This window comes from Orbicella franksi, chromosome 3 (genome assembly GCF_964199315.1).
Source record: "Orbicella franksi chromosome 3, jaOrbFran1.1, whole genome shotgun sequence".
In the NCBI taxonomy this organism is placed as follows: Eukaryota; Metazoa; Cnidaria; class Anthozoa; order Scleractinia; family Merulinidae; genus Orbicella; species Orbicella franksi.
In genome coordinates, this window is record NC_138147.1 from 27,662,140 (window position 1) to 27,684,874 (window position 22,735).

At 39.4% G+C, this 22,735-nt stretch overlaps 2 protein-coding genes and 1 pseudogene across 2 annotated transcripts; all 3 read right to left on the reverse strand.

Annotated features, from left to right (window-relative positions):
* Positions 1 to 3,624: 3,624 nt before the first annotated feature.
* LOC145480383 (trace amine-associated receptor 9-like) lies at positions 3,625 to 4,740 on the reverse strand (annotated as a pseudogene).
* Positions 4,741 to 10,641: 5,901 nt separating this feature from the next.
* Positions 10,642 to 11,686, reverse strand: LOC145482483 (beta-3 adrenergic receptor-like). The gene has a single exon (XM_081461085.1). The coding sequence runs from the start codon at positions 11,684 to 11,686 to the stop codon at positions 10,745 to 10,747; it is 942 nt and encodes a 313-aa protein (XP_081317211.1). The 3' UTR covers positions 10,642 to 10,744.
* Positions 11,687 to 18,046: 6,360 nt separating this feature from the next.
* Positions 18,047 to 19,244, reverse strand: LOC145483155 (melanocyte-stimulating hormone receptor-like). The gene has a single exon (XM_081461748.1). The coding sequence runs from the start codon at positions 18,983 to 18,985 to the stop codon at positions 18,047 to 18,049; it is 939 nt and encodes a 312-aa protein (XP_081317874.1). The 5' UTR covers positions 18,986 to 19,244.
* Between the last annotated feature and the right edge of the window lie 3,491 nt (positions 19,245 to 22,735).

Below are 22,735 nucleotides of genomic sequence, written 5' to 3' on the forward strand. Positions count from 1 at the left end.
ACAATTTTAATCCTTTGTCTTTGGTTGAGAAACACGCGAGCCATAAAGCATATAGCCCAGTTAAACTCGCTAGACGAAACAAGGTGCTGACCGATATATGTATTTATTAAAAACTGGATCATTGGATAACGCAATTCAAGAGATTTCAATAGCTTAGCCATCATGGACTATGAGCCATTATACCATGTTCTACAAATATGGCGTCCGCGTAATTATTTCGTTTACTTACGTATTCTATAGTTTTTAATAAAACTGGCAATTATTCCACTCGCGCTTGTTGGATATGAGATGACTATACGCAACTCATTTCGAACGCGCTCTGGTGGAATAATTTGCTAAATAAACCTCGTTTTAAGAGCTATTTTATTTAGAAATTATCAAAAAAGGAGAGCAAGCGTATGCTTAATATGGTTGTCAGGTTAATTAACAATTATTCCATGAGCGCGCGTTGGATATGAGATAGTAAATAGCCAACGAGGCCCGTAGGGCCGAGTTGGCTATAACCAATCTCATATCCAACAAGCGCGAATGGAATAATTGTTTTATTAAATTCGGTGCTTTTGTATTCTTGGAAATATAGCTTAATTTTATTGGATTTAATTTTACAAAACGACCGGAAGTCGATGTGACAAAAACAACAACAAGTGGGAAATCACATGACATGCGCGCCGTTTGTAAAATTAGTTGAATGAAAAATTTGAAAGCGAAGCAAGCGAAGTTACTGAATGAAATTACAATCGCGTAGAATTCAAGGAAAGTCTATCAAATGAAGGAGATATAACCCTGGTCAGAAAGTTTGAAAAGCGTTCAAGTACGAGTCATGGAGAAGAGCCGAATAATTGTGCACTTGCACATTGCCGTTGTAATAATGCCGGGGAAAACTTTGATCGCAATGTGACACAGACGTTGTGCCAAAATTATCCTCGACAAGACCCCTTTCAGGATTCCCTTGCTTTGAAAGCCTTGGCATTTCGAGCTGTATGTGTGGAGCTCATTGTTGGCCAGATTTAGAGTCAAGGACAGAAACTATCTTAGCGTCAGATTCATCTTCAGAATCTCCGAGGCCACCCTGGTGATTTTTCGTGGCTGGTAAAGAACCGGGCTTACTTCGGTTCAGCTCAAAACACTCAACTCCTTGAGGTGTTTTTCGCAAGGACAGAATTGTTGGCGCTAGCTGTCGTTGATTCTCTCGTCGTCGTCGGCCAAAAAAGAGACTGAGGTGAAACTAGATCGTCCTCTGTAGCTGTACGGGAGTTTTGCTCTCGGCCGATCCGAGCTTGCTTAGTCGAACAGTTTCCTCATCTGCTCATTGGAAACTGGTTTCTTATGGACTACGCCGGCAATTATGCCTGTTTTGCTGCGGCCTTTTACAAATGCCTATGCTCTAATAATTTATTTGCCTGGTCAGAGATAAAGGAAAACGGTTTGTTGTGCGGCGGCGTGCAAAGGAAATGATCAACCGGCGGCTCTAATGGATTTAATCAATGAACTTTTGCAATACGTGTCATCTTTCTTCCTCGCAGACGAGTAAAAACACTTCAACTGAACATTCAGTTCTTCTTTTGACTTTTCTTATATCGGTTTCGAAAATTTGGTGCCACCAGGGCTAGCAAGCCATTCTGTTAAGGTAAACATTGTTTTTGTCACATAATCTTCATGAATGCGTAAAATCTCGTCAGTCATATTTTAATTTTGCACCTTTAAGGGAAACTTAACGTATACGTACCGTTAAATAACCTTATCTCGAACTTTGTGGCTTTTTTGTTGTTACTGGGACGGCATTGTCCATAATTTCCCGTATTTCCTGTGTAGATAGCTCACCGAATGTGCTTTTCTTCATCCATTTTTTTTTTGTCGACGAAACTTCGCTTCACGCGAAAAAGCTCATGCCGAGCGACATTTGCCGCTTTCATTTCCATATAAGGTCAAACGCAGGTATAATGGCTGGTAACCGAGATCCAGTGAACCAATCAGAAAGCTAGAATTGCATTATCCGAGGCTGAGAATTTAATAATTAAAATTCACGAGCGTCTTTCGGTGTTCAAAACGCTTTGCATTTCTAACTTCAGTGGGTCGATTTACAGGTGGCTCACCTCGATCTTTCGATCGCCCACCATCCCTAATTTAAACTGCTGATGATTCACAGCATCCACCGTTTATACCAATGACACGGATGATATAGCCACTTTGACCGGCGAAAGTTTAATTAGGGTAGACAACTCGCTCAAAAAAAAGAGAAATGCTTTTGAAAAAGATAACATATTTTTTTCAAACTGAGATCAGTCGTACACTTCTCTTTTTGTTTAACCTCACAACTTTTCTCAATGGAAATCACTTATTAAAAGTCAGTCATTTTACTCCTTGCGTTGTTTACAAAAAAAAGCTTCGCACGTATAATGAACATTTATGAAAAAAAAAAAAAAAAAAACAGACATGAGCCTAGCTGACAAGGAAACGCTCGGTAAAATTTGTCCTTTTCAAAAATGCGGACATATGTCGAAAAACATGCCTTTTTTCCTTGCATTGCCGTTCACTTTATCGCCATTTTTCTACTGTAAGAATTAACTCATATTTGCTTTAAACTCTTCGACATACGCAATGAGATGTTGACAGTTAGCGCCTTAGTTTGCAAACGTTCCTTACCAAAGTGGACGCTGCTTAAACCACCTTAGTGCACCTACATGTTTGCTTATCCCACCTATATGCGCAGGTGAAAACAAGCCTTTAAGCCAAGCTTTTTTGCCCTCGCAGCTGCAGAACTTTGGCCCCTGTCCATACCACGCCGGGGGAATTTGAAAACGTAGGTGTCACTCTGAAAACGCCTCAAATGTTTTCCTTCCATAATACGCCGGAGAAATTTGAAAGCGCGAAAATGACCAGTCATTGGGGAGGACTCCTTCAGGGAAATCACATGATTATCGTGACGTCATCGTTGTCCAAAAGCTCCGTTTCCAAAACCTTTTCCGGCGACACGAAAACGAAAGGCCGGCGTTTTCAAATTCATTCGGTTTGAAGAGCGTTTTCAAAAAACTCCATTTTCGTGACGGATTAATGTGGTTGGCAGGCCTAACCTAAAAATAAAGCTACGTTTTCAAATTTCTCCAGCGTGGTGTTGACGCTGTCTAAGTATGTGTCACCTTAAAGACAAAATATAACTTCAAAAGTTTGATGTTCCGAAAACAATTTAGCATATGCATTAGTCAACGGTACTCTTATAATTTTGTACAAACTACCACCTTACAATAAATTACATAGAAAGGGTTGAATTTGAGGAAGTTACTGAAGACATCATTGGCTAAATTTCTGAGTTATTTCGTAACCGACTGTGCGTAAAATATTCAATTTCATAGGTGACTGAAACGTTTGCTATCTCGTAAGAATTTTCTTCCCGTGTTATGAACGAAAAGTAACATCAAAACGCTTTGACTACGTATCTTAATCAGACCGTCTTTGAACACTGTGCATTGTAGTCCACGGCAGCATTTTTCGTCTCTTTATTTACAGTTGTAAAATCATCAGTCGTTCATTTAAAACGGCAGACGTTTTATTTACAACAATAATGAAAAATTTCGCCAACAAACATGAGATAGCGATAAATTGAAATGCGTGCGCACCACTTTTAACTTATGGCAAACTTTTCTTATGAAATCTTCATCTTTGAACATCAGTAATTAACTTTTTATCTTTTCACCGTAGTGGTCTACAAGAGCTAACTAGAAATACAATGGCAAAGCACTGATCTGATTGTGTCCTTCACTGCTTGTCTGACTTATTCTAGCTTCCAACAGTAAAGAATCGGGTTTAGTGATGAGTTAAAGTAAACTACAGTGGCTGTATATATCCAAGCCTGATAAACTAATGAAGTTAGTCCATTATTGCTCACCAAAGCTGCCGCCACACCATGGGGTAGGTAACAAGCGACCATCGTCAGTTGCAGCCATATTGCACTGGACACTGCCTTTTTGTTTCGCGCTATGTTCAGTTGATTTGTTTGGTTCGGTTGTTGAACAAAGTGTTGTACATGATTTTGATGATGACGGAGGGTGAAGAAAATCTTTGTGTACGAGAAGATTGAGGTTACTAGACACAGAGATGTAGCTATGTTACCACACCATAAGGTTATAAGGGGATTCCAAAATTGCATCGCTGAAATGACAGCGGACACAATCCAAAAGGTAATAACAATCACGTAGGTTCGCTGTAAAGTTACAACTTGTCTGTATCTCAGTCCCAACAACAGAGCGAGAAGTCTGTTCACGCTTATTGCAGTCAGTGTCAGCACAGACTGACTCCACAGAAAATATAGGCTGTTGTAAAGCTTGCGGCTAATGCGTAGCGACAAATCTTCCAATGTGCATTTACGGCAAACATCCAACAGGTAACCACAAAAGGCTGTGTAACTAGACCAACGCAGAGATCAGTCGTTGCAAGGCAACGAAGCAAGAGTTTGGACGGCGGATGAAGTGAAGACTCCTTGTGAAGAGCAATAAGAATCAAAGCATTCCCAAGAAATGCAGTAACGGACAGAAACGAGTATAATACTGAAAGAAATGTCAACTGGCCGTGTAGTCCTTCAGCTAAATCTGACGAACATAATAGATGTTGAACTGTTTACTGCAGTCCATCTCTAGTAAAGTTTTCAGTTGCCATATTGATATGACGATGGCTTAGTACAAGGTGGAACTAATAAACTATCACTGTCGAAACTCGACCTCTTAACAAGTGACAAACATATCAATACCGCCCACATGAATCATTGACTGTTTGGAAAGACGTAGTCGAGCAGCTGTCTTTCTCTACGAAGACTGACTGGTGCTTGTTTCCGTTACCGGAAAGAGAAAAGCACAGGATAGAAATATCTTCATTTTAATTCTTTCTTTTGATAATCAACATAGGTAAAAAAAAAGAAAGATTCATATCTAGAAGTAAGTAAAACCTATTAACGATATAATGTCCCGACGTTTCGGCGACCTCGCGACGCCATTATCCAACTTAACTTTGTTTATGTAAATCTACAGGTCTTACCTCTTTTGAACTCGCTCTCTTTAATTCATCTATTTGATAATGGCATCATGAGGTCGCCGAAATGTTAGGACATTATATCGTTAATTTTTACTTGCTTATATTTTTATCTTTTACTTCAGAAAATATGACGCAAATTATAATATCTACCGTATATCGACAATTAAACTTTCCAAGATGATGTATTCGGGAATAAGTCGTTGTTTTTACATATATGATTTTTAAACAAATAATGGTAGCGGTATTGTCGACGCCCTACATGTATGTGCCACCCAGGTACAGATAAGAGAGACGATAATTGAATATTTGTAAACTGAAAACGACAGGAGAGAGGAGCGACAACGGGGAGCGTTTTGTGTCTTTCCGCGCACTGAGCAATCTTGCTATTGCATCGACTATGTTCCCACACAAAGAAATACACAGATACACGTGGACTTCACCAAATGGCCAATATCACAACCAGATCGATCACGTAATCGTTAGATCCAATTTTAAACGATCAGTACAGGATGTAAGGGCGTATAGGGGTGCAGACTGTGCAAGTGACCACAACCTTGTGATTGCTAAGACACTGCTTAAGCTAAACAGAACAGGCAGGACAGCAGTACAAGTCAGAAGATACGAGACCGGTAAGCTGAATGTTCCTGAAATTAGGAAGCAATTTCAGTTGGAACTAAAGAACAGGTTCATCTGTTTACTGCTAGAAGATGATTGTGACGAGAATACTGGACAGGAAGAGGAGGGCGAAGTAGCACGTGATAACGAAGTAGAGAAAAAGTGGAAAAAGATCAGACACTTACTGTGAGACGGCCAAGGATGTGCTAGGCTACAGAACAAGGAAAAATAAGAGCTGGATCAGCCCAGAAAGCTGGAAGGGAATTGAAGAAAGGAAACAGCTAAAGCAAAAGTTAGCTGGCACAAGGTCGGAACGTCTTAGGGCAAGGCTGCAGCAGGAATACAGGAAGAAAGATCTAGAAGTGAAGAAAAGTGAGAAAGGATAAGAGAGAGTGGGCTAACAATATAGCACAAGAGACAGAGGATGCTGCTAAGTGTGGGCAGATGAAAGTTGTGTACGATGCTACAAGAAGGCTGTGCTGTGAGCCACCAAAGAAAATTGACATGGTAAGGAACAAGGAAGGCAATTTGTTGACAAAAGAAGAGGAGGTGCAACAAAGATGGAAAGAGCACTTTGCTGAAATACTGAATAGGCCCAACCCAGAACGTGAGGCCGAAGTGATTAGCGACGTGGAAGTTATAGAAGAGATACCATCAGGCCCCATAACTAAAGCCGAGATCAGGAGCGCCATCATTAGCATGAAAGCAGGCAAAGCATCTGGCATAGACTGCGTGTCAGTTGAACTGCTCAAGGCTGACATTACAACGACAGTCGACGTACTTCAAGACCTTTTCCATGAGATATGGTTCAGTGAGATTGTCCCCGCAGATTGGAGGAAGGGTGTCATTGTGAAGATTGCCAAAAAAGGGGATCTCACCAAGTGTGGAAACTGGCGGGGGATTACTTTGATGTCTGTTGCTGCAAAAGTGATGGGCAAGGTATTGATCAGAAGAATATCAGGTGGTGTTGATGCAAAGCTACGGAAGGAGCAAGCTGGTTTCAGGAAAGGAAGGAGTACGATAGAGCAGATATTCGTTGTCAGGAACATCGTAGAGCAAGCAGTGGAATGGAACTCCAGCTTATATGTATGCTTTGTCGACTACGAAAAGGCTTTTGACAGCGTTCACAGGAAAACCTTGTGGAAAATCATGGAGAGATATGGGATACCGTCGAAGCTTTTCAGAATGGTCAACGTAATGTATGATGATAGCCAATGTGCGGTTGTTGACGGTACAGGTCAAACGGACTGGTTTGATGTGAAGTCCGGCGTAAAGCAGGGGTGTAACATGTCAGGGTTTCTGTTCTTACTCGTGATCGACTGGATCATGAGAAGAACAGTAACGGGCGCTAACACTGGCATTAGATGGAAATTGTGGTTCAAGTTAGACGACTTGGACTTTGCTGATGACATTGCTCTTCCATCCAGTACGAAATGTCAAATCCAAAAGAAAGTGAAAAATCTCAGCACTAAGAGCAAGAAAACTGGTTCGAAGATCAACTCTGAAAAGACAAAACTCCTCAGACTGAACACGACCAGCAATGAGAATGTTCAGGTTGACGAACACGATATTGAAGATGTAGGAAGTTTTGTGTAGTTGGGTGCATACATCAGCAAGTCAGGTGGCACAGAAGAAGACATCAAAGCAAGGCTAGGGAAAGCAAGGGCTGTACAAAGTAAGTTAGATAAGATCTGGAAGAACAGTCAATTTACCTACAAGACTAAGATCAAAATTTTCAAAACTAATGTCATCTCGGTGTTGCTGTATGGTTGTGAATGTTGGCGAATGACCAAAACAGATGAGAAAAAACTGGATGCGTTCTTACATAAGAGCCTTCGTCGGATATGAAAGATCTACTGGCCAATGCGGATAACAGACGAGGAGATTAGAGCAAGAGCAGGAATGGAGACAATAAGCAAGCAAGTGGCAACGAGGAGATGGACGTGGTTGGGTCACGTCGTCAGAATGGATCACCACTCACATCCACGAATTGCTCTCACATGGGTACCTGAAGGCAAACGGAAACGGGGTCGACCGCGCGAGACTTGGAGAAGGACTGTCGAAAGGGAGCTGGAAAAGGAATGTTTAAGAACATGGGCAGCAGCAGCATCGGCTGCGGAGGACAGAACAGCCTGGAGGCAGAGAGCTTACGGCCCAATTCTCCACTTGGAGAGCGGAAAAATGATGATGAAACTGAAAACGAGAACATCTTAAATTATATGGATTCTGAAATTTTTTCTTAAAATCTGCTAGAATGGAAATATCAAGAATCGTATCAATAATGATTAACGTCAATTTGCAAGTTCAAGTTTTTAGTGCGATGTATTTTAGTCGTGGATGAGGACTAATTTTATTTGTTCATTCACGAGATTTCGTATTCTGCCACATTTCAAGCCGGGCTTAGCCCCTTCAGTCCCCTCATTTCCCATCAGGGTTAGGAAACGCCTTGCATTTAGTCATAACGCTTAATTTTTCTATGATAATAGGACATGTTTAGTCCATGTCGGTCTGTAAAGCCTGGTTTTCACTAACGACGCAAGCACAAGCGCAAGTAATAGGGATGGCCCAAGTTAAAACGAAATTCGACACAAACACAAGCACAAGCAAAATCATCCGAACCTTCCAAACTGTTTAGGCGCGAGGTAATCTGGATCCAGTGTTTTCATTGGCCAAACTTGACAACGTGTGGTAAATGTCCTTGTGCTTGTGTAATGCCTGAACGGTATTTCGTTTTCACTTGTCGCAGCGCAAACGCAAACATAAGCCCAAGCATAAGAAAACGTACTGAAAAAGTTTGACCCTTGTGCTCAGTTGTGCATGCGCTTGTCCTTATGCCTGCGTCAAGGCCGTTTTGAAGGTGAAATAAGAATTACTATAAAATCAGAAAAGTGAATTAATCAACATGACTCGAACGTGGGACAAAGAAAAAATCTGAGTTCCCGACAAGAATCGAACCCATGACCTCCCGAACACTGGGCGCGCGCTCTATCCACTGAGCTACGAAAACTGATAAACAGCCAGGTCGTTTAACTGAGTTTATGCGTGACAGGCGTCCTGGATACTGCTAGGATTAGCACTGTCGAAGTTAAAATTTACCATTTTTATTCATTTATCACACTTAGAATGACTTCAACAGTGCTGATCCTAGCAGTAGGCCGGACTCAGTTAAATGTAATGGGTTCGATTCCTGTCGGGGACTCAGATTTTTTCTGTCCCACGCTCGTGTCATGTTGATTAGTCCACTTTTCACATTTCATTACCGAGCTTAAAATTCACCATCTTTATTCAGTTTTCAAGAATTATTATGTTTGCGCTTGTGCTTGGGCTTATCCACGAATCGAATAAAGGTCCCTAACACTGCGCACAATGATGCAGAGGACATTAATGTCAAGGACTCAAATTTAAAAACAATACTGAAACTCCACAACTCTTTTTTTGCAGCAGTTTGGTTATTCACCATCCAGTAACCAGATGTCCTCTTAGAAAACTTTTGTTTAGTTTTTTACTGTCAGTTTCCTTGATATTTTCGAGTTGTTCGCGCCGTGTTTCAAATGCGCGTGGTCATAAACCTCTCTCAGTTTGCAATACCGTATGTAAAATGTAAATGGAGATCCTCCAACGACTTTTTTGAGCGTCTATTGACAGAAACGACAACGGTAATTAAGTTGCTCGTTGTGGTACAAATTATTATTGAGGAAGTAGTAAATATCTGTCCGTTTTAAAAATGTTTAAGCCGGTCGACGGAGAAAATAATTTCTTGTCTTCCTCTTCATTTAATAGGCTAATCACCATTTTTACACAATACATCAAATTTTATGTCATTCTTTTTCTAAACGAAGACCAACACAAACGCATTTAACGCATAAGAAAAATACATAAATGCAGTAAGATAGTTGGCACCTTTGTTTGGAAACGCTAAAAAGGTCACCTAACCGCAGGTCACTGAAATAAATAAATATACAATTGATATCAAAGACAGAAGAGCTGTCTTCAAACAAAGTTTTTTTGGCGGAGTTTGAGAGGATTGATTTTAGGGCGAGAAATTTAACATTTCACATTTCAATTCTCAAATTTTAAACAGTTGAAAGTTCAGTCACTCAATGGAACAAAGCTTTGCAATTTTGGCGCATAATAAATTGCTACTTCACATGAAAAAATACTCTACCTGTCAGCTTTAATTTTGGCATGCTAGTAATTTAACTTATATTGCTCTCGCTGAAGAAACATGCGCCATCTTTAAACCATTTCCAAACATTCTCACCTTCCCAAATAAATTTAGTATACGCCTCAATAACGAATTCATAATTTTGTAAAAACTACCGTTGCGGTATCTATTATGATCGTATATATCTCTGTTCAATTCCATGTATATATATAAACTTATCGCTAGTCAATAATCGTTGAATTTGTGAGCTAGAACTAAAGACTAATCATCATTGTTATTGTTGCGCATAATAAATTATTTTTCACATTTTAATATTTTTCATTGTAATTTATTTTCTTTCTTATTTATGTTGTGACTAGACCTGTAAAGTAGCTGTCTATGTGGTAAGAGTCAATCGCAGTCAAGTCTTACTCTTATGCTAGTCTTAGAAACATGAAAATAGGGCCTGAGGAAGAAATTCAGTGTTGTCAGTCGTGAACGACTGTGCTCTATCAATCTTTTCCCGACTGAGTGCGCTAGGAAAGTATTTATTTTGGTGTCCAAAATGCTAAACAACCTCCTTAGAACTTTCTGCCTGTGTTTTGAACGAAAAGAAACATAACAACTTTCTTCTGAACTGCTTATCGGAATTATATCGTGTTTGAATAATATTTAACGTCGTCCATCTGAGAGGTTGCGACGTAATTTCTCGCTTTTAATCTTTATTTACAGTTTTAAAGTTACAAACCGTCACGGTGTCGTCATTTGAAACAAGTTGTTTTTATTTACAAATATGTTGAAATTCTTTCCTTAATACGGCTACCATACTAGCGACAGAAACATGTAATACTGAAAAATTAAGTACACACCACTTTAATCTAGGACAACCTCTGCAAGAACTTTAAACATCTTAATCTTTAAACATGATGAACTTTTTATTTCCTTCGCCTAGGTCTACAGGAGCTAAGACGAAAAACAACGGCAAACAAGTTGTCTAATAGTGTCCCTCACTGCTTGTCTGACTTCTTCTATCTTCCAACAGTAAAAAATCGGGTTTAATGACGAGTTCAAGAAAAGTACGGTTCCTGATGCGCAAAGCCAAGTGAAATAAACAGATGAAATTTGTCCACTATCAGGCACCAAAGTCGTCACTACACCATAAGGTAGGTAACAAGCGACCATCGTCAGTTGCAGCCATATTGCACTGGACACTGCCTTTTTGTATCGCGCTATGTTCAGTTGATTTGCTTGGTTCGGTTGTTGAACAAAGTGTTGTACTTGATTTTGATGATGACGGAGGGTGAAGAAAATCTTTGTGTACGAGAAGATTGAGGTTACTAGACACAGAGATGTAGCTACGTTACCACACCATAAGGGTATAAGGGGATTCCAAAATTGCATCGCTGAAATGACAGCGGACACAATCCAAAAGGTAATAACAATCACGTAGGTTCGCTGTAAAGTTACAACTTGTCTGTATCTCAGTCCCAACAACAGGGCGAGAAGTCTGTCCACGCTTATTGCAGTCAGTGTCAGCACAGATACCACACAGAAAATATAGGCTGTTGTAAAGCCTGCGGCTGATGCGAAGCGACAAATTTTCCAATGCGCATTTACTGCAGACATCCAACAGGTAACCACAAAAGGCTGTGTAATAAGACCAACACAGAGATCAGTGGTTGCAAGGCAACGAAGCAAGAATTTGGACGGTGGATGAAGCGAAGACTCTTTGCGAAGAGCAATAAGGATCAAAGAATTCCCAAGAAAGGCAGTTACGGATAGAAAAGAGTTTAAAACTGAAAGAGCTGTCAACTGGCCGTGTAGTCCTTCAGCTAAATCTGACGTACATAATAGTTGTCCAACTGTTTGCTGCTGTTCATCTCCAGTAAAGTTTTCAGTCGCCATATTGATATGACGATGGCTAACTGCAAGCTGGAACTGATAAACTAACACTGTCGAAACACGACCTCTTAACAACTGACAAACATATCAATACCGCCCACATGAATCATTGATAGTTTGGAAAGAGGTAATATTAAAAGTCGAGCAGCTGGCTTTCCATTATACGAAGACTGACTGGTGCTTGTTTCTGTTGCCGGAAGAGAAAACCTGACTACAGGATAGAAATATCTGCATTTTCTTTCTTTTGATAATCAACATAGGGGAATAAAAAGAAAGATTCATATCTATTGTTCAGCTATTCTGATTATGTTAATATTTCTTTTATACTAATAATGCTTTTGAAATACATAAACAAGTAAAAACAATTAACGATATTATTAATGTCCCGCTGTTTCGGCGACCTCGTAACGCCATTATCCAACTTAACCTCATTTAAGCGAATCTACAGGTCTTACCTCTTTTGAACTTGCTACAATTTCTTCATTCCTTGATAAGGATGAGGTCGTCGAAATGTTGGGACATTATATCGTTAGTTTTTACTTCGGAAGATATGACACAAATTAAAAAATCTATTGGATATCCTTAATTACATTTTCCTAGATGATGCATTAGCGAATTAGTCGTTATTTTTAGATATAAGATTTCTAAACAAATAATACTGGCGGTATTGTCGAAGCTCAACATGTATGTGCCACCTAGGTACAGATAGGATAGAAGATAATTGAATATTTATAAAAACGAGAACATTTTTAAGTTATATGGATTCTGAAATTTTTTCTTAAAATCTGCTTGAATGGAAGTATCGAGAGTCGTATCAAGAATCGTATCAAGAATGATTAACCTCAATATTCAAGTTCAAGTTTTCAGTGCGATGTATTTTAGTCGTCTATGAGGACTAATTTTATTTGTTCATTTACAATTTTTCGTATTCTGCCACGTTTCAAGACGGGGTTCGCGCCGACTTTTCCCATCTGGGTTAGGAAACGCTTCGCACTTAATCATCACGTTTTTCAATGATAACTATGACTTTCTATGACTGATTTGAGTCCATGTTGCTTTGCAAAGCCTGGTTTTCACTAGGGACACAAGCACAAGAGTAAGCACAAACGCAAGCAATAGGGATGACCCAAGTGAAAACGAAAATTCGACGCAAACACAAACACAAGCAAAATCATCCGAACCTTCCAAACTGTTTAGGCGCGAGGTAATCTGGATCCAGTGTTTTCATTGGCCAACATAACCACGTGTGGTAAATATCCTTGGGCTTGTGTTATGTCTGAGCGGTATTTCGTTTTCACTTGTTGCAGCGCAAACGCAAGCATAAGCGCAAGCACAAGAAAAAGGAGAAATGTTGATCCTTGTGCTTGCGCTTGTGCTTATGCCTGCGTCAAGGCCGGTTTCACGATGAAATAAGAATTATTATAATTGAGCTTGCGCTTGCGCTTGTGTTTGCGTCGCTAGTGAAAACCAGGCTTAATCGTACGAGTTATTAGAGAGGTTAAGCATGACGTTTACGGCAAACGGCAAACGGCAAAAATGAAACGTTTGTCGTCTCTCTTCAGCTGTGTGTACAGTAGAGTGAAATTATTTGTATTTGCAATGAATAGTAGGAGACGTTATTGCATTTTTGGGGGCTTTATTTACGGATTAGAAGAAAAGAACTGAAAATCAGAAGTTGTCTTTGCCGTTTGCCGTCTGCCGTTAACGTCATGCTTAACCTCTCTATTAATAAAATCCGCCGAACGTGAACCGCGATTCCGACTTATGAAATCACGAGTATAAAGCCAATTCTCTTATTGGACAGAGCATTATCAGACGCTTTAATATTGGACGCTTTGAGAATTGGACATCTTATTGTTAGACACTTTTTTGTTTTGTTATTGAAGACATTGATTAGTTGCTTGAGCGGCCAATTTGTTAAACTGAAATAGTGTGGGCTGAGAACCAATCAAACGCGAGTGTTATGTTACAGTTGATATTACCCTGAAAATAAAAGCTTTGCACAGATACTTTATAATTTCTCCAAAGCTTCAAAAGCACTGCATATAGAATGTTGTTCACGTTATCGAACACGAGACGTTTTTCAGCTTTACTGTTTCTTTGTTATTTAAAATTAAATGACCGACAGATTTCCCTTCCTACCACTCTGGCTAACATAAGGTCCCCTTTATTTACTTTGCAAATGAAAGTAAGTCCAGCCGATGTCCCAAAGAAAGCATAGAAGGGAATACCTACTTTATTAATGACTTCAATTGTCGTAATTTGCATCTGTTTATGAAAGGTTAAATTCTCAGTTAGCAAGAGTTTGGACGGCGGATGAAGTGAAGACTCCTTGTGAAGAGCAATTAGAATAAGGGCATTCCTAAGAAATACAATAACGGACAGAAAAGAGTTTTAAACTGAAATAAATATCAACTGGCCGTGTAGTCGAGCACTTAATTAATATCCTGGGGAGCATAATGGATGTTTAACTATTATTTTTCTGCTGTCCATCCTCACTAAAGTTTGCTGTTGTCATACTGACCGGCAAAATGGCTATTTGTAGCTTTACAACAAGCTGGAATCGGTTAACTAGCGCTGCTGAAACTTCTCAAACGTCTTGTATTCAGTTCAAGTTTGCTCCATCATGTCAGTACACGCATTATTGACTATTTGCGCGGTGACGAATATTCCAATCTTCATTAATAGACATGCATAGTAGTGAATTCGTGCTTTAAAACCCTGGCCAAACGGACTCGGTAGTAGTCACAAGTAGCCGCAAGTTGAACTTGTCAAAAGACTTGCGTTGGGTGACCAAACAGATTCGCAAGTTTCCTCGGAAGTAGCCGAAAGCCGCGAAAAACCCATTTCAGTACAGACATATCCTGTATTTCATTGGCTAATAGGTTCCTATTAGCGTCACTTACCTTGCGTTGACTTAGGTTAGGTGAAAACCTTGAGTCGTCTTGCGTGTAAGTTTGATCTCTACCAAAGTGAGCGCAACTCGAAGCAAGTCGACGCAAGTGCGTGCAAGGCTTGGCATCAATACACGGAAGGTTAAATTTTCAGTTAATTGTTATGATGCGACACAGTTTCCAGTATTTTTCAGCTTTCGTTCTTGAATAGATAAACACTATCATTCTTTTTCAAAAGAGTCTTGAATTATGGCACCACAAAATACCAAACAAGGGTAAACAAGTTATGATTACTGTTTTGACTTCAAGAGCTACCCTTAATTTGAGGCTATAAGTGATTATAACTTAAAACTTAAAAAGAGTTTGTTGAACCCGATGCGATATTATTGACTTATAATAACCATGCCAAGATTCAGCTTTTGACAAAGTTTAAAACATTTTTGGAAGCTGTTTCGGAGCCCCGTCAATTTTCTTAAAAATTAAAGTGGCCAAATGTCCTTCGTAAACTTAACAAAAAGTCGTATTAAAATATGCTAACTAGAAATTGGCGGATACAAGGGGAGAGTCAGCGGACTCATTTTTGAGTCATAAGCACTTGGAGCTAACGTTAAGGGTGTTTTTAACAGGTTATACTGTTGCTATTTTGCTAAAAAGGCCAGGCTTCAAATTCATCATATTATTGATCTCTATAGAGAGACAGTAGTGGAGGGAAACTAGGTGTGTTTCGCAGAAACGTGAAATTCTTCAGCTTTTAAACACCTTTTTTTTTATATATATCTTAGGCCACAGAAGGCAGTTAAACGTTTGTTCGCTGATTCCCTCGCTACATCAAGGGGCTAGACTCGGTCTTAATTTTCTGCCCTCTGTACCTTGGTTACATCTTTAATGAAAGCGAAAAATCCCTAGATGGCACCTCATAGTGAAACTTAATATATTCATGAAGCGCGCAAACTGGGGAGGGCAACAAACTTGCAGTTGGAATTGTAATTGCTCTCCCCAGTCGGGCGGGTTTAACAGAGGCGCTACCTACTCGAGTAAGCGCCGGGGCGCTCATTCGAAATGTCACGAAGCTGTTTTCTTGTTAGCACAAATGATTAAACCAGCTTTAATTTTGAAGAATTTTATTTGCGTATAAAACTAGTAGCAACAGCTTCTTCCTTGATATTATACAGCGAAGGAAAGGGGTGAGATATTATTTTAGTTCAGAATTTTAAGGTATTGCGCGATGGATCATTGTTCTACTCCACTCGTTAGGATAATAAATGCGAGTAGTGTGTCTTTACACAGGCAACCCAAATAATTGCCAAAGAGGAAACGTACATACGTAGTTTCGAAGAAAAGAACCGAAATATCTACACGACGAGCGGGGGCGAGAGATAAAATGCACCAGACGCAATTTTAATCCTTTGTCTTTGGTAGAGAAACACGCGAGCCATAAAGCATAGAGCCCAGTTAAACTCGCTAGACGAAACAAGGTGCTGACCGATATATGTATTTATTAAAAACTGGATCATTGGATAACGCAATTCAAGAGATTTCAATAGCTTAGCCATCATGGACTATGAGCCATTATACCATGTTCTACAAATATGGCGTCCGCGTAATTATTTCGTTTACTTACGTATTCTATAGTTTTTAATAAAACTGGCAATTATTCTACTCGCGCTTGCTGGATATGAGATGACTATATCCAACTCATTTCCATCGCGCTCTGGTGGAATAATTTGCTAAATAAACCTCGTTTTAAGAGCTCTTTTATTTAGATATTATCAAAAAAGGAGAACAAGCGTATGCTGAATATGGTTGTCAGGTTAATTCGAATTCACGAGCGTCTTTCGGTGTTCAAAACGCTTTGCATTTCTAACTTCAGTGGGTCGATTTACAGGTGGCTCACCTCGATCTTTCGATCGCCCGCCATCCCTAATTTAAACTGCTGATGATTCACAACATCCACCGTTTATGCCAATTACACGGATGATATAGCCACTTTAGGGTGGACAACTCGCTCAAAAAAAAGGAAATGCTTTTGAAAAAGATAACATATTTTATTCAAACTCAGATCACTCGTACACTTCTCTTTTTGTTTAACCTCACAACTTTTCTCCATGGAAATCACTTATTAGAAGTCAGTCATTTTACGCCTTGCGTTGTTTACAAAAAAAGCTTCGCACGTAAAGTGAACATTTATGGAAAAAAAAAAAACAGACATGAGCCTAGCTGAGAAGGAAAAATTTGTCCTTTTCAAAAATGCGGACAGACGTCGAAAAACATGCCTTTTTCCCTTGCATTTCCGTTCACTTTATCACCATTTTTCTACTGTAAGAATTAACTCATATTTGCTTTAAACTCTCCGACATACGCAATAAGATGTTGACAGTTAGCGCCTTAGTTTGCAAACGTTCCTTACCAAAGTGGACGCTGCTTAAACCACCTTAGTGCACCTACATGTTTGCTTATCCCACCTATATGCGCAGGTGAAAACAAGCCTTTAAGCCAAGCTTTTTTGCCCTCGCAGCTGCAGAACTTTGGCCCCTGTCCATACCACGCCGGGGGAATTTGAAAACGTAGGTGTCACTCTGAAAACGCCTCAAATGTTTTCCTTCCATAATACGCCGGAGAAATTTGAAAGCGCGAAAATGACCAGTCATTGGGGAGGACTCCTTCAGGGAAATCACATGATTATCGTGACGTCATCGTTGTCCAAAAGCTCCGTTTCCAAAACCTTTTCCGGCGACACGAAAACGAAAGGCCGGCGTTTTCAAATTCATTCGGTTTGAAGAGCGTTTTCAAAAAACTCCATTTTCGTGACGGATTAATGTGGTTGGCAGGCCTAACCTAAAAATAAAGCTACGTTTTCAAATTTCTCCGGCGTGGTGTTGACGCTGTCTAAGTATGTGTCATCTTAAAGACAAAAAATAACTTCAAAATTTTGATGTTCCGAAAACAATTTAGCAATTTAGTCAACGGTACTCTTATAATTTTGTACAAACTACCACCTTATAATAAATTACATAGAAAGGGTTGAATTTGAGGAAGTTACTGAAGACATCATTGGCGAAATTTCTGAGTTATTTCGTAACCGACTGTGCGTAAAATATTCAATTTCATAGGTGACTGAAACGTTTGCTATCTCGTAAGAATTTTCTTCCCGTGTTATGAACGAAAAGTAACATCAAAACCCTTTGACTACGTATCTTAATCAGACCGTCTTTGAACACTGTGCATTGTAGTCTACGGCAGCATTTTTCGTCTCTTTATTTACAGTTGTAAAATCATCAGTCGTTCATTTAAAACGGCAGACGTTTTATTTACAACAATAATGAAAAATTTCGCCAACAAACATGAGATAGCGATAAATTGAAATGCGTGCGCACCACTTTTAACTTATTGCAAACTTTTCTTATGAAATCTTCATCTTTGAACATCAGTAATTAACTTTTTATCTTTTCACCGTATTGGTCTACAAGAGCTAACTAGAAATACAAGGGCAAAGCACTGTTCTGATTGTGTCCTTCACTGCTTGTCTGACTTCTTCTAGCTTCCAACAGTAAAGAATCGGGTTTAATGATGAGTTAAAGTAAACTAAAGTGGCTGTATATATCCAAGCCTGATAAACGGATGAAAATAGTCCATTATTGCTCACCAAAGCTGGCGCCACACCATGGGGTAGGTAACAAGCGACCATCGTCAGTTGCAGCCATATTGCAGTGGACACTGCCTTTTTGTATCGCGCTATGTTCAGTTGATTTGTTTGGTTCGGTTGTTGAACGTGATCTTGTACATGATTTTGATGATGACGGAGGGTGAAGAAAATCTTTGTGTACGAGAAGATTGAGGTTACTAGACACAGAGATGTAGCTATGTTACCACACCATAATGGTATAAGGGGATTCGAAAATTGCATCGCTGAAATGACAGCGGACACAATCCAAAAGGTAATAACGATCACGTAGGGTCGCTGTAAAGTTACAACTTGTCTGTATCTCAGTCCCAACAAGAGGGCGAGAAGTCTGTCCACGCTTATTGCAGTCAGTGTCAGCACACATACTCCACAGAAAATATAGGCTGTTGTAAAGCTTGCGGCTAATGCGTAGCGACAAATCTTCCAATGTGCATTTACGGCAGACATCCAATAGGTAATCACAAAAGGCTGTGTAACTAGACCAACACAGAGATCAGTTGTTGCAAGGCAACGAAGCAAGAGTTTGGACGGCGGATGAAGTGAAGACTCCTTGTGAAGAGCAATAAGGATCAAAGCATTCCCAAGAAATGCAGTAACGGACAGAAACGAGTATAATACTGAAAGAAATGTCAACTGGCCGTGTAGTCCTGCAGCTAAATCTGACGAACATAATAGATGTTGAACTGTTTTCTGCAGTCCATCTCTAGTAAAGTTTTCAGTTGCCATATTGATATGACGATGGCTAAGTGCAAGCTGGAACTGATAAACTATCACTGTCGAAACTCGACCTCTTAACAAGTGACAAACATATCAATACCGCCCACATGAATCATTGACTGTTTGGAAAGACGTAATATTAAAAGTCGAGCAGCTGTCTTTCTCTACGAAGACTGACTGGTGCTTGTTTCCGTTACCGGAAAGAGAAAACCACAGGATAGAAATATCTGCATTTTAATTCTTTCTTTTGATAATCAACATAGGTGAATAAAAAGAAAGATGCATATCTATTGTTTAGCTATTCTGATTATGTTAATACTTTTTTTATACTAATACTGCTTTTGAAATACATAAACAAGTAAAAAGGATGAACGATATTATTAATGTTTCGGCGACCTCGTAACGCCATTATCCAACTTAACCTCATTTATGCAAATCTACAGGTCTTACCTCTTTTGAACTTGCTACAATTTCTTCATTCCTTGATAATGTCATCATGAGGTCGTCGAAATGTTGGGACATTATATCGTTAGTTTTTACTTCGGAAGATATGACACAAATTAAAAAATCTATTGGATATCCTCAATTAAATTTTCCTAGATGATGCATTAGCGAATTAGTCGTTATTTTTAGATATATGATTTCTAAACAAATAATAGTGGCGGTATTGGCGAAGCTCAACATGTATGTGCCACCTAGGTACAGATAGGATAGAAGATAATTGAATATTTATAAAAACGAGAACATTTTTAAGTGATATGGATTCTGAAATTTTTTCCTAAAATCTGCTTGAATGGAAATATCGAGAATCGTATCAAGGATGATTAACCTCAATTTGAAAGTTCAAGTTTTCAGTGCGATGTATTTTAGTCGTCTATGAGGACTAATTTTATTTGTTCATTTACAAATTTTCGTATTCTGCCACGTTTCAAGCGGGGGTTCGTTCCGACCTTTTCCCATCTGGGTTAGGAAACGCTTCGCACTTAATCATCACGTTTTTCAATGATAACTATGACTTTCTATGACTGATTTGAGTCCATGTTGCTTTGCAAAGCCTGGTTTTCACTAGGGACGCAAGCACAAGAGTAAGCACAAACGCAAGCAATAGCGATGACCCAAGTGAAAACAAAATTCGACGCAAACTGTTTAGGCGCGAGGTAATCTGGATCCAGTGTTTTCATTGGCCAACATAACCACGTGTGGTAAATATCCTTGTGCTCGTGTTATGTCTGAGCGGTATTTCGTTTTCACTTGTTGCAGCGCAAACGCAAAGATAAGCGCAAGCACAAGAAAAAGGAAAAATCTTGATCCTTGTGCTTGTGCTTATGCCTGCGTCAAGGCCGGTTTCGATGTGAAATAAGAATTGTTATAATTGCACTTGCGTTTGCGCTTGTGTTTGCGTTGCTAGTGAAAACCAGGCTTAATCGTACGAGTTATTAATAAAATCAGCCGAACGTGAACCGCGATTCCGATTTATGAAATCACGAGTGTAAAGCTTTAATGTTGGACGCTTTGAAAATTGGAGATCTTGTTGTTAGACACTTTTTTTTTGGTTAATGAACACATTGATCAGTTGCTTGAGCGGCCAATTCGTTAAACTGAACTAGGGTGGGCTGAGAACCAATCAAACGCGAGTCTTATGTTATAGTTGATATTACCCTGAAAATAAAAGTTTTGCAGAGATACTTTATAATTTCTCCAAAGTTTCAAAGGCACTGAATACAGAATGTTGTTCACGTTATCGAACACGAGACGTTTTTCAGCTTTACTGTTTCTTTGTTATTTAAAATTAAATGACCGACAGATTTCCCTTCCTACCACTCTGGCTAACATAAGGTCCCCTTTATTTACTTTGCAAATGAAAGTAAGTCCAGACGATGTCCCAAAGAAAGCATCGAAGGGAATACCTGCTTTATTAATGACTTCAATTGCCGTAATTTGCGTCTGTTTATGAAAGGTTAAATTCTCAGTTAGCAAGAGTTTGAACGGCGGATGAAGTGAAGACTCCTTTTCAAGAGCAATTAGAATGAGAGCAAGCCTAAGAAATGCAAATAAACATCAACTGGCCGTGTAGTCGAGCACTTAATTAATATTCTGCGGAGCATAATAGATGTTCAATTATTATTTTTCTGCTGTCCATCTTCACTAAAGTTTGCTGTTGTCATACTGACCGGCAAAATGGCTATTTGTAGCTTTACAACAAGCTGGAATCGGTTAACTAGCGCTGCTGAAACTTCTCAAACGTCTTGTATTCAGTTCAAGTTTGCTCCATCATGTCAGTACATGAATTATTGACCGTTAGCGTGGTGACAAATATTCCAATCTTCATAAATAGACATGCAAAGTAGAAAATTCGTGCTTTAAAACCCTGGCCAAACGGACTCGGTAGTAGTCACAAGTAGCCGCAAGTTGAACTTGTCAAAAGACTTGCGTTGGGTGACCAAACAGATTCGCAAGTTTCCTCGCAAGTAGCCGAAAGCCGCGAAAAACCCATTTCAGTGCAGACATATCCTGTATTTCATTGGCTAATAGGTTCCTATTAGCGTCACTTACCTTGCGTTGACTTAGGTTAGGTGAAAACCTTGAGTCGTCTTGCGTGCAAATTTGATCTGTACCAAAGTGAGCGTAAGTCGAAGCAAGTCGACGCAAGTGCGTGCAAGGCCTGGCATCAATATACGGAAGGTTAAATTTTCAGTTAATTGTTATGATGCGACACAGTTTCCAGTATCTTTCAGCTTTCGTTCTTGAATAGATAAACACTATCATTCTTTTTCAAAAGAGTCTTGAATTATGGCACCCCAAAATACCAAACAAGGGTAAACAAGTTATGATTACTGTTTTGACTTCAAGAGCTACCCTTAATTTGAAGCTATAAGTGATTATAACTTAAAACTTAAAAAGAGTTTGTTGAACCCGATGCGATAGTATTGACTTCAGCTTTTGACAAAGTTTAAAGCATTTTTGGAAGCTGTTTCGGAGCCCCATCAATTTTCTTAAAAATTAAAGTGGCCAAATGTCCTTCGTAAACTTAACAAAAAGTCGTATTAAAATATGCTAACTAGAAATTGGCGGATACAAGGGGAGAGTCAGCGGACTCATTTTTGAGTCATAAGCACTTGGAGCTAGCGTTAAGGGTGTTTTTAACAGGTTATACTGTTGCTATGTTGCTAAAAAGGCCAGGTCTCAAATTCATCACATTATTGATCCCTTTAGAGAGACAGTAGTGGAGGGAAATTAGGTGTGTTTCACAGAAACATGAAATTCTTTAGCTTTTAAACACGTTTTCTTTTTATCTTAGGCCACAGAAGGTAGTTAAACGTTTGTTCGCTAGTTCCTTCGCTACATCAAGGGGCAGGACTCGGTCTTAATTTTCTGCCCTCTGTACCTTGGTTACATCTTTAATGAAAGCGAAAAATCCCTAGATGGCACCACATAGTGAAACTTCATATATTCATGACGAGCGCAAACTGGGGAGAGCAAAAAACTTGCAGTTCGAATTGGTGCTCTCCCCAGTCGGGTGGGTTTAACAGAGGCGCTACCTACTCGAGTGAGCGCCGCGGCGCTCATTCGAAATGTCACGAAGCTGTTTTCTTGTTAGCACAAATGATTGAACCAGCTTTAATTTTGAAGAATTTTAATTGCGTTTAAAACTAGTAACAACAGCTTCTTCCTTGATTTTATACATCGAAGGAAAGGGGTGAGGTATTATTTTAGTTCAGAATTTTAAGGTATTGCGCCATGGATCATTGTTAAACTCCA

Excerpts from the sequence above, each read along its gene's own strand:
- LOC145482483 (XM_081461085.1), bottom strand. The coding sequence starts at position 11,686 with ATGGCGACTGAAAACTTTACTGGAGATGAACAGCAGCAAACAGTTGGA.
- LOC145483155 (XM_081461748.1), bottom strand. The coding sequence starts at position 18,985 with ATGGCAACTGAAAACTTTACTAGAGATGGACTGCAGAAAACAGTTCAA.